This window comes from Vitis vinifera, chromosome 2 (assembly GCF_030704535.1).
Source record: "Vitis vinifera cultivar Pinot Noir 40024 chromosome 2, ASM3070453v1".
Lineage (NCBI taxonomy): Eukaryota > Viridiplantae > Streptophyta > Magnoliopsida > Vitales > Vitaceae > Vitis > Vitis vinifera.
In genome coordinates, this window is record NC_081806.1 from 5,087,769 (window position 1) to 5,100,507 (window position 12,739).

The following is a 12,739-nucleotide window of genomic DNA, read 5'->3' on the forward strand; positions in this document are numbered from 1 at the left end:
TAAATCTAAATTTATTTAAAAATTCATGTGATTAGTATTCATTTATTGTTTATTTGAACTTTAAACTTTTAGTACTTTTCATTTTGTTACTTACACTTACTATTTTTTTTAAATTCACCATTGTTTTATGATCCTGAATGGGAATGATGTAAAGCCATGTAAACAAAGTTTAATCCCATTCCTTTTAAGCCAAGACCAAAGTAAGCTACATCTAGATTGTGCTAGTCAGCATGAAAATATGTCATTGCCCATATGTGAAAGGATATATTGATGATATTTTTTAAGAGTTTTCTTATTGAATATTCTGAGGATTCTCACTCCAAATAAATATGAGAATATTTACTTGTCGAGATTTCATATATGAATATTTTTATATTTATGTCATTGCTATATAAAAAAGGTAAAATAATTGAAATCAGCTTAAAATAACATATAAAAATAAGATATTAACAACTTTAAATTTATTTTTTATTTTCTTTCTTTCATTTTCTTTTTTTCTTTCTCAAATTTTCTGACACCAAAAATGGTCCCCATTCTAAAAATAATTCATTCTAATCTCAAAATGTGACTTATATTGTACTTTGGGAAATGACATTTAAGAGGATAAGGTCATATTATAAGAGTTAAAACAATGAAAGTGAGCTACAATGTATGTGCATGTTCATATTCATAAGAAACTTCAATTCTTGTCTTCCTCATTGTTTTGATGGATGCTAGGCTACAATTTGACAAGACAATTCTACATGTTTATGTGATTGATTTAGATCTAAGAAACATAGTTGTCGCATTTGTGGGGTTTCCAATTTGTACAAATGGGTGTTTTATTCTTGCGTAGCTCCCACTCAATTCTTTCTACACATGCATGCGTCGTGGCCCTTTGTCTGCGTTCCCTCTCATTGAAGCTGACTTCTCATTCCTCTACATGTGGAGAGCCTCCTCAACTAATCCATCTCTCATCTATTGTTTTTCATTTTCAACAAATCTCCAATTTAGTTATCAAGTTATATGTAATTACAGTACCGAATTGACACTTCAAAAAATATGGATCACGGTTGTACTTAGGTTTCTTATTTTATACCTTCGTTTAACAATTGAGATTTAATCGTACACTTTCAATAATCGAACCGTCATATTTAATGAATATCGATTCAATATCGTAGAATTTTTCATATAATTAATACTGTCAAGTTGATGTTATATATTATGTCTATTCATGTTGTTAGTGTCAGAATCTGAAAAGTTCGTGGTGCAACATATATGATAAAACTAAATTTATGAAATTTTTTAGTGGGGCATGTGGTGCGACATATATGATATTGTCTATATATATATATAATATAATTTAAGGGTTATGATGATTATATTTTTACGATAGTCATTCACATTTTTCCTTTTATACTAATTTTTGATATAGTATATTTTCTTTTCCTTTACTCATAATTTTCTCACTTTAGAGTTTTCTAGGTAAATCTGTATATTCTTATTTTATTTTGTTTCCTATTCCCTATTAACACGTGTCATTTTGCTATATACATTATAAAAAATGAATTGTATTCGTAAAGACCCAGCAATTCTGAAATAGTTTGATTAGATGTTGTTACTGATTAAGTAAGTTTGGTTGTTGGGAGGTCATTTCCTATACATGCTCTAGAGAATGGAAGACCAATTGATTCTTATTTTTAAAAGATAAAATATATGGCTATTGGGAATATTGTATTATTCATGTTATTATTAGGAGAAAGGGTATTTTGAAATAGTTTTTTTTTTTGGTTGGTAACAAGTCATTGTCATTAAATTCTCTCAAGGACAGAATTGATTGATTGATTTAATTTTTTTTCTAAAGATGAAATGTAAATAAAATTAAAATTATGCTCAAATTAGGCCAGGTGACAAAAAAGAGTTGGGAGGCATGATTTATGATGGGTCCAACTCAGAGCCTGTCTAGTACAGTTGGAAGATAGGGTTATTAACAAAAATTGGAACCATGTTGAATTTTCTAATGCAGTTGAGAGTCCATTTTTCTTTTTCTGACTTAGAAGACAACTTTGTAATGGGTCCAAGTCCAAGTCCAGGAGACCAGTATGAATGGGCTTCAGCTGGATTTTGGGCCTGTAACAGACATGCAAAAAGTCCAATTCTAGTCAGGATCAGCAATGGGAGGGTCTTTTTGGGTACCATCCATTCCGTTCCTAATGGGATGGGTTTGAGAAAATGATAACCGGATTTAGGAATTCAAAAAATTATTTCTCAATATAATAGATTATAAAATTTTGTAATTTTTGTTTATTTATAAAATGTATTTATTTTTTCTGTGATTTAAATTAAAAATTGAAAAAAAATTGAAGGAACCCACTTTGAAAAGTAGCTGGACCAAATTGCCTCCAAATGCGACCAGACAAAAGTCCAGACTCTGAGTTGAAGCCCACGATACAAATCCCAGCTAAAATTGGCGGACCAAGACCAAGTCCAGCTTCGGGTGACTCATTTCCATGTAGATTTTTTGGGCTCCATTTTCATCCCAGACGACACCGTTTTTCTTTGCTTTCTGTTTTGCAGACACCAAGAAGGAAGGGAAGAAGGCCACGGACCAACCGGCACCGATGGACCGCGACCAATCACCAGTGGCAACCACCACCCCTACAACGCCACCATCCCCCACCCTCCTCCGCCGTCTTATCAACCTCGACACCACCCTCTCTCTCCACCTTCACACCCTTTTCCAACCCGTTCCCCGCTCCCTCCTCAAAACCCTAGAACTCGCCGGCGACGGCCGTTTCTTCTTCCCCGTCGCCGTTTCTCTACTCTCCTCCTCCTCCCTGCGCCCCATCCTCATCCCGCTCCTCATCGGCTTACTCCTCGATCTCCTCCTCGTCGGTGTCATCAAGTACATCGTTCGGCGACCTCGTCCGGTCTACAATAAGGGCATGCATCTCACTGTTGCCGTCGATCATTGGTCCTTCCCCAGTGGCCATTCCTCTAGAGTTGTCTTTGCTGCGGCGTTTTTGTATCTTTCCACGGCGCTGATCGGGGAGGCGGTGGCTCAATTGAGATCGACTGAAAGTCGATTCGGTTCCGATGATTCCGGTAAGGCGGTTGATTTTATTGTTTTGATTGTTTGTTTATGGTCGGCGGCGACTTCAATTTCCAGGGTTTTGCTTGGCCGGCATTTTGTTTTTGATGTTGTTGCCGGTGCTTGTCTGGGTGTTTTGGAAGCTCTTTTTGTGTTTCACTTTCTCAGGTATTGAATTTCGATTTCGAGCTGAGAACTAGATTTCCCATTGTAATTTAAGCATTTTTTATTTCAAAAAAAATTATTGAGATTTTCTTGAAAAACTGTATATGGGATTGTAGGGTGAAAAATCTAAATACTGACATTGCAATGTAACAATTCAAAATGAAAAATGCAAGTTGTTTCATTTTGGTTTGTGTTTGCTGTTCAATGTATCTTTGTTTTTTGGTGAAATTACACAATGAACCAAAAGTTTTAGCATGTTCTGGGTTAGTGCTTGTGATGAACTTAGTTGGGCTGGTTCTTCATGGGTGGAAGTATTTTTATGTTGTCATGATTTCTTGGTGGGGAGCGGGTTAGGTCAAGGATGAAAATATCAAAAATTGATGAAATATTCAAAATTTCAGAAAATATCAGTAAAGTCTTAAAGGAATTGTTTGAAGACTTAAATCATTTTTAAAATTGTTTAAAAATGAGTTTTTTTTTTTTTCCCTTTTGGGAAGCTACTTGGAAAGGGATTTTAACTATGGACAACATGAAGAGGAGAGTTTGGATGTTGGTGAACAATTTTTTTTTGTGCAAAGGCAAGGAGAAATCTAGTGACCACATCCTTCTTCACTGTTCCAAGGTATATTTATTATGGAAATTGGTCTTCTCTTTGTTTGGGGTGGTATGGGTGTTGCATTCCTCAATCAAAGCAACACTTCTAAGTTGGAATGGTCAATAGAAAGAAAAGAAAGAAGGCTTGGAATGTTACATCTTTTGTTTGTTTTGGAAAAGAGAGAAATAGAAGGGGTTTTGAAAGTGTTGAGTTATCTGATCAAGAGCTTAAATCCTCATTTATGTGTAACTTTTTAGAGTGGAACAAAGGGGGACTAGGGGTTGGGTCCATGTCCATGTCCATGTTTGATTGCCAATTGGATAGGCTGTAGGGAGTATTTTTTGTTCTCTCTTCTTGTTTTTCTTTTGCTTCGAAACGTGCTTGTGTATTTTGTGTGGCCTTTTTAGGCGCTTGTTAATTTATTGATTTTTTTCCCTAAAAAAGAAAATTGTTTATTTTTTAACTTTTCACAATGGAAAATTTATTTTATTTTATTTTTTATTTTTACTTTTATCTTAAATCTTATAGCAACTTGCTTTAAGACTTAAAAAAAAATTCCCCTTAGCTTAATGAAATTTGAAAATAAGATAATTAAAATTTATTTGTATATTAGAATTTTATTTTTAATATTTTAATAGGAGTTTTAAGGGAGATAAATAAGATCTTTATATTTCATATGCATAAATATTTATAAATTAAAAAGTGGCTTATTGGTGAAGCCCTCACCTTACCACTTGGGAGGACCAGGTTCAGATCCCTGTGCGCCCTCTTTTGATTTAAAAGCACTCAAATATTGAATAGTACAAGTCTACAGTTTTATCGCTAAACAGTAAAAAAAAAAAAAAAAAAACCGCAAATTTTCCAGTGGGCCAACTTTCTTTCATGATTTTTGAGCTTGCCTCCAAAGCTTATTCTTTGATAGACACTCCATAGCTTATTCTTTGATAGGCCTTTCAGGTGAGCTCTAAATTCTTTCTTGTCTGGTGAATTTTTGGCCATTGCTTTGATAATGTTTCTGGATTAATTTAAGAAGAAAATTTATTGAGCAAACCAAGATGGGAAACGAACACACATGATGTGTACAAAGTTCAGTCCATCACAAATCCTGGAATCAAGAACATTAAAAGAAATGGTTAGTCTACCTAGTATTGAAGTTCTCTTAGCTCTAAACTAGAAAAAAAGGGGAAAAACTTCAAGAGAACATCTTTTGAGAAGCTACTTGTTTTTAGATGCTCTTCATATGCTGCTCTTCATGGTTGTATTCTGGAAGGAAACAAGTTGCAGCCCTCTTCACCTCCTTCTTGACTCTACTACCACCTTTCGTCCATTAACGGTGAACCAAGTTGGTGTTAGGGGTGACAATATGTGTTGGTGGGTCATATTCTTGTTGTATCAAAACTCAAACACTTGGCGAAATAGGTCAACCCAAACATGACATGAATTATAATTAGGTCAAAAACATGAACCTAAACATGATCGAATTATTAAATAGGTAACACATTATGTAATTTATTTAATAATCAAGTCCTATTTAATAATCTAGTCCCTTCGCTTTTTTTTGGACGACTTGGCAGGAACATAATCGAAGTGCTTTTGAAGATAAGGAACAAAATGTCAAAAGTTAAAACTTTCATTACCATGTATTCTTTCTGCTTCGGTTAGCATGTATATAAGTGAAGGCTCAATTCCTTTGTTTGAATTTATAGAGTAGGTTGGGTCGTCTTCTTGAGTGTTTTGGGTGTTTTTTGTGTGCTTTTTTCGAGACCTTCCTTTTTGTGCTCCCTATATAAATCTTGTGTACTCTAGTGTACCTTTTTCTATTACTAATTTATACATATTTATCTTTACTTATCAAAAAAATAAAAAAAATCAGGTGAAGTTAGGTCTTGTTTGAGTCCCATATGATTGACTCACTGATCTATCCATAATATCCAACTTGACATGTTTATGACTCATTGATTTTTTTTTTGATCAGTAAGAAATATGTATGACTCATTGATCTATTTATTCAAAATCAAATTTTGAATGAATCAAATGTGAGTTAATAACTTATGGATATTATAAAGTTAATCGGCATAATTATTAAATATGGTTAAAACAATTTTCTTATTAAATGGTTTATGTGGGCCAACACAATTAGTAAATATGGTTAAATTAATTTTCTTATTAAATGAGTTATGTGGGTCGACATAAATTTTATCCAAAAATGATTATACTAAATTTAAACCCTTTGAAAAATGTGTCAAGTTTGAGTCATATTGGCAAATCATACCAAACTTTACCATCCCTAGTTGGTATTTAACCTTGTTATGACCCAGATCACCTCAAACAAAGAAAACACAACCATTTGAAGAATTCTAGCCACCAGGCAATAACAAAAGAGATAGTCTACTAGTTCCACACCTATCATCCTTATATGATATTGTTGGGAATCACCCCCCTTCCTAATCTAAATTACTTTGAAGGAATGCAGAAAGAGGTTTTATGAAAGCAAACCCTTAGAGCCTATTTCCACAACAAACTACCTTGCAATTTCATATTACAATGATTGAATTTAATCTATCAAAGAAAGGAAGAGCTGACTCAAGTTCTCATGGCCATCTCTCACAAAACAAGAGTGCATTAGAACTATAACTTGGATTGATTGAACATGGCCAATTTGTACCTAACTTGAAAAACGTGTAAGCTTAAGTTGAGAATTCCGACTCAATCTAAGGTTATGATGGCCTATGTTACATGGGTTCATGTAGGGGTTTCGGGTGCAGGTATGTGTCTAGGTGTCAAATCCTTTGCATCCCAAAATTCTAGGATGCGTGGATTTGACTAAAATGGATCTCAACTATGGTTGTGGGTACTTGTATATGCTATTAATGAAAAATAAATTGACAATAAATATATGTGCAATAAGATAAGCATAATTTATCTTTAATGCTACACAGTTGATTGCAATTAGAAAATATAATAGTTGAGGGTACTTGGATATGATATTCATGAAAAATAAATTAACACTAATTATAAGCACGATAAGATAAGTATAATTTATCTATAATATTACATGGTTAATTATAGTTAGAAAATATAATAAAATGCTAAGCATTATTTTACTTGGTGTTATTGCTAATTGTACATGAATAACCTATTTGTTATAGGTCTTTTGTTTTAATCAGATAATGGGAAAAATCTTTAAGAAAACATGATCACATTATTAGGAACTTTGATTCATTTAGAACCTTAAAATTTTATATTAGTTTTACAATAATAATTTTCTAATACATTAGATGTTGATAAAATATAATTCCTATACAATTTCTTATCATGTGGTAATCTTGATTTTTATATTAATTATTATAATTCATCTCTAGATTTTTTAAAGCAATAATGTTTATATATATTTTTGGATTTTTTATGCTATTAATTATTATATTTATCTTTAAACTTTATATGATATTAATTATTATATTTATCTTTAAATTTTATTTATTATAATTAAAAAAAATTAAAAAGTGATAAAGCACTTCTTCAATTACCAAAGTTAGAATTTAATTGAAAATTTCTTTATTCTATATTACAATTTACTTAATACTACTATGTGGTATAATATTAAAAAAAATAAGAAAGATAAAAAGCGAAATAGGTGTATTTGATTCAATATTAGCATAATTAAAATAAAAAAAAGACCCAATTTGGCTTCAAACCACATGAGTAGCCAAGTCAAATGAACCATTTGAGCTTGTGAAGCCTCACAAAAAACTAGAGTATAATTGGTAAACAACATATAAACAACTCTATCCCCTCAGCCTAAATTGGGACAAAAAATTCACATTCCCTAGCCCTTTCCAAAAGATAACCAAACACCTTCATCGCAAGCACAAATAAATAGGGATAAAGAAGATCCCCTTTGTCTCAGCTCTCTTTAACTTTGAAAAAATCTGGTGTACCATTACGTAGCACATAAAACTTTGTTGTAGAAATGCATCATTTAATCCATCTAATCTATTTTTGGCCAAGATCTTTTCAAGAATAGCTAATAGCAAGTCCTAGTAACATGATCATACACCTTCTCAATATCAAGCTTACAAATTACACCACTAGAATTGTTCTTTAGCATAAATCCATTGCCTCATTAGCTATGAGCATTCCATCAAAGATTTATCTTCCCTATACAAAAGCCTTTTGGAACTTGGAAATCACTTTTCTCACCAATTGGCCTACACTTTAGCTAGAAGCTTATACAACCCATCTACCAGCTTATATATTTTGTCTTAACATTTGTGGCCAAGTTCTTCGCCTAATACAAAAATTCAATGGCATAATATTGGCATTACTACATATAGTGCTATTCCTCTTAAACAAAAAAAAAATAAAATTGAGAATGAACACTTTCAATGACTAATTAGAGTGCTCTTCATCCTAAAAGGAAATTACTATTATGCTCTCTACAAATACACTAAAACAAGTAAAGATGCACTAACTCTCAAGCATGCCCACCTTGCATACCGACATCTTTCTCTCTCTCTCATGTAGGACAACTCTAGGATGGTTGCCTACACTCAAAAGTAGGTGGGCTAGGGTTTTGTTTTTAGCGTGTAATGAGAGGAACAAGGAATAAAGTTTATGGTAAAAAAAAATAGAGAGAAAGAAGAAACGATGAAAAAACCTTAAAGTCTTACTAAGGCTTTCTAGGAGTCTCACCATTGAGGGTTGCAACAATTGCAATGAAAAAAATATAATATTATTAACATCAATCAATTCATTCATTATTTTGATTTACATCGATTAGCCTATGTATAAGCTTCTCTAAGCAATCCAAAGTCTACTAAGATTTTAATAACCTATGACTCTAATTCTTATTATAACATCTAAAGTCTACTAGGACTCTAATACCCTATCATGACTTAAATTCTAATTATATTATAAATTAACTAGCTAATCCTAAATTGACTCCAACCTAATCCTACTTTAATTGTAATTAATACTAATTCCCTTTCTTGATGTATGTTTTAGAGATTCGTCCTCATCACTCTCTCTCTATCTCTATCATGTGGCCTCCTTTCTTCTTCAATTAAAAACAATGAAATTTATTGATTAACACTTCAAAGAAAAAAAATGAAAGATGAGCAGTCCTTCCAAAAAGAAATCAAGAAAATGAAATGCAATTGAATCAACAATATATAGTTGAATCACTAGAAGACAAGGATGACACAAAATGCTAAAAAGGTAATTGTAGGCTGACCCCAAAACCAAATCACAATGTCCAGGGAGGTAAATACTCCTCTGTAAACACCTCTAACAAGGAAACACCCCATTTAGCTAACCTATTTGTAGTTTAGCCGAGGTGAGACTTCCATCTAAAAGAACAACCCAATTCGGTAGATGGATCAAACACTTTGTGTAACCAATTCTCCCATTTCAAGGACCTCACAAGGAGCCTAGATGAGTATGGCCGCAACACTTTCCACTAAGAAGCTATTAAAATTGGGTTGAGAAAAAACACTTGACCATTTCTCTTCTATAGATCACAACAAACTATGCTAATACCTATGTATCATGGTGATGTAGGACAACCCTAGGATGGTTGCCTACACTCAAGGGTAGGTGGACTAGGGTTTTATTTTTAGGGTGTAAGGAGAGGAACAAGGAATAAATTTTATGGTAGAGAAAATTATAAGATAAGAAATAGAGAGAAAGAAGAAACAATGAAGAAAATATGGAAAACCTTAGAGTTTCACTAAGGCCTTCTAGGAGCTTCACCTAGAAGAAAATCAATGGAGTCTCACCATTGAGGGTTGCAACCTTGCAATGAAAGAAAAGATAATATTATTAATATCAATTCATCTATTTGATTTACATTGATTAACCTATTTATAGGCTTCTCTAAGAAATCCAAAGTCTACTAGGACTCTAATAACCTATTATGATTCTAATTCTAATTATAACATTCAAAGTCTACTAGGACTCTAATAACCCATCATGACTCAAATTCTAATTATATTATAACTCAACTAGCTAATTCTAATTAGACTCTAACAAATACCAATCCTAATTCAATTCTAATTAATATTAACCTTACTTAAAGTTTACTTAGGTCTTCCATTTCCTCCTTGAATAAACTTTAAAAGGCTTTCCCCTACCACATGGTTTCTTAAAGATCGAATATCCAAATTAAACTTAGAAAGACCTAAGGAAGGAGGTTTCCATACAACCACTATCTCATCACTTTTCGTATTGGAATGGCAAATAGACCTCCAATCCAACATGATCATGGCAATATTGAGCCTAAAAATTCTGAAGTTACTAATGCCCACTGGGAAGGAAGAAAGTAATTGAGTCACATAATGACTCAACTGGCTTCACCTTATCCTCAAATATTTTGGCATTGCTCTTTAGCCAAATCTCTCTAAAGAACCCTGCGCCTACTAGCCCAAAACCTTGGAATGCGATCACGAGATATCAACCATAGATCTAGGAGGAATTTGAACAGCCGTAACCCATTTGAAAATTTTGTGCCATAATCCTAGAGGCTAGAGCTATAAAGCAGTGAAAAAAAAAAGATGGTTGAGAGTGTCACTATTGCTCACACACAGAATATACCATGTGGGTTTAAAGCTTTAGAAAACCTCCTTAGCTACAACAGATCATTGTTGTTAACCTTTTTAATCTGCCACAAGCCATGGCCAAGTGAAGGTAGACTAGTGCTGATGGACAAGATAAAACTAGAAAATTGGAGCAAGCAGGAAATAATCAGGAAAGGAAAAGGGACCACAAACGAATATGGTCCCCAAAAGCGACCCTTTAATCTGCCACAAGGGCACCCTCTAAAACCCAAATGAGTAGAGCAAAAAGTCTCATAGCAGATGAGTTTTTTTATAATGAATGAGAATATGATTTGCAAGCTCCTATTTTTACACATGCAGCGTCTATTGGTTACAACCACCTAATCCTCATAAGATAATCAATTATTAGAATTTTCCCACAAAATAGCTTCTTAGACTAAAATAAAGGCACATGTTAAGAGGTGGTTTCAAGCCATGAATCTTCTTACTTAGTAGGAAAATGAAAGAAAATCTTTGAGGATAAAGAAGAATAAAAAAAATAATGTAAGTGTCCATTCCTTGCATGCATCTACACCAATCTATTCTCTTTATTCCATTGAATAGCCAAAGGTGAATGCACTCCAAAAATCAATCACCAGCTCAATCTCTCTATGGAAAGATCTCTTAAGGTAAGGTCTCCAGTGACTTCGCCCATGACCTTGCTCATGTCCTCCACCCAAAAACCTGCCATATATGTGTTCTTGTTAGAGGAAATTCCATATAGAGTGGGAAATCAATCTTTAAGAGGAGACTACAAACACCATCAATAAGCCCAGAATTTTCCTATGTGAGGCCATTTGTTAGATCCTTGTTGCCAAAACTCCTGCGAACCTCTCTTAATTGATACCCCTTGCCTCCCAACTCCCCGGAGTCTCAATTCTTGTCAATCTCTCTAAATTTTAGAAATAATTTATTTTTCTCATGCCTTCCTAGGGCCCCAATTCTGTGTATATTTCCCCAAATTTCCAAAAAATGATCCATCTCTGAAGACAATTTCTCTCTAGTGCAAACCTTCACAATCATTTCCAAGCAAAGCCATAGTCAAGGTAGTTTTGATCCACAACCATTCTCCCAAGGTTAACTTTCTAGCCATAAACTACCTTAAAGTAGATATAGATACCGACCTCAAATACATTGACTATTCTCTACTAGCCTCATAAAAAAGGGGGAGTGTATGGTCCACAAAGGGAGGGTGAGAAACCTCCATGGCCTCTCCAGTCTCCACTTCTCCCAACTTTACACCCATTGAAGAATCTACAGTGCACTGCCCTAGAGATGAGAAAACTAAGGGTCCCCAACACTAGGACAAACAGGGGAAAGAGGGCCTGCTTGGGGCCCTATCAGTAACACAAACAAATAGTGGGAAAGATGGCTGCCCTACAAGCCCTAGGATTCTAACAGAATCCTGTCTGGAATCCATTCACCAAAAATGGAAAATTTAACTAAAGAAATGCAAAATTCTATCCATGCCTTCTATATTTGTCTAAAGCCCATCTTGCCAATCCATTTGGATTCTCATTTTTCATGGATACAACTGTGAAAATTTTATACGATTGCATGCTAAAATTTTATAAAATTGCATTAGTTCATTAGACTGCCTTGGTGTGTTCCTTTAGTTTCTGCTTCTAGGATCTAGGTGAAGTATGTGACTTGAGTGCCCATTGAGCATTTGATAAATATGGTAAGATGTTAATATTTTAGGTTAAAAACGGTACAGAAATTTAAAGTTGCAAGAAATTATCTATCGCACTAAGTCCTTCAGCAAATATAAAAATGGTAAGAACCCTAATTCTGGATGATTTCAATTGTTTCTATTGTATATAAAATTATAGTTATCTTCACCACATATTCATCGAATGTTTCATGTTTTTGCAACTTATTTCAACTTCCACATATTTACAGTATAACATATCCACCTAATTTATGATTGATTGGCGTGTGATGTAATAGATGTACTAAGAAAAGAAAAGTATATCTGCTATAAACAGAACTAATTACTTAGCTAACTTGAGAAGCCCAAGCAACTTGACCTAACTGAGGTTTGGGTTGAGAACACAATACCATAGGTGAGATTAGGTTAGTACTGCAGCTCAAGTTCCAATGCATGACCTTTTCTGTTTTGAACTGCTTAATTTCTTCCCAAACATCCTTGCTATGTGATACCAAAAAAAAAAAAAAAAAAATACAAAAAAACAAAACAAAACAAAAAATGCTCGTAGGACATTCCTTCCTAGGTCAAATTTTTTCAGCATCTTTCTAAAATCCCAACCTTTTTTTTTACCCACTCTAAAAGAATCCACATCTCTTGAAAAATAT

General features: G+C 33.6%; 1 protein-coding gene across 1 annotated transcript; it reads left to right on the forward strand.

Annotated features, from left to right (window-relative positions):
- Positions 1 to 2,417: 2,417 nt before the first annotated feature.
- LOC100259139 (probable lipid phosphate phosphatase beta) lies at positions 2,418 to 3,426 on the forward strand. The gene has a single exon (XM_010664030.3). It carries the CDS (start codon positions 2,601 to 2,603, stop codon positions 3,243 to 3,245), a length of 645 nt encoding a protein of 214 aa, XP_010662332.1. The 5' UTR covers positions 2,418 to 2,600; the 3' UTR covers positions 3,246 to 3,426.
- The last annotated feature ends 9,313 nt before the right edge of the window (positions 3,427 to 12,739 follow it).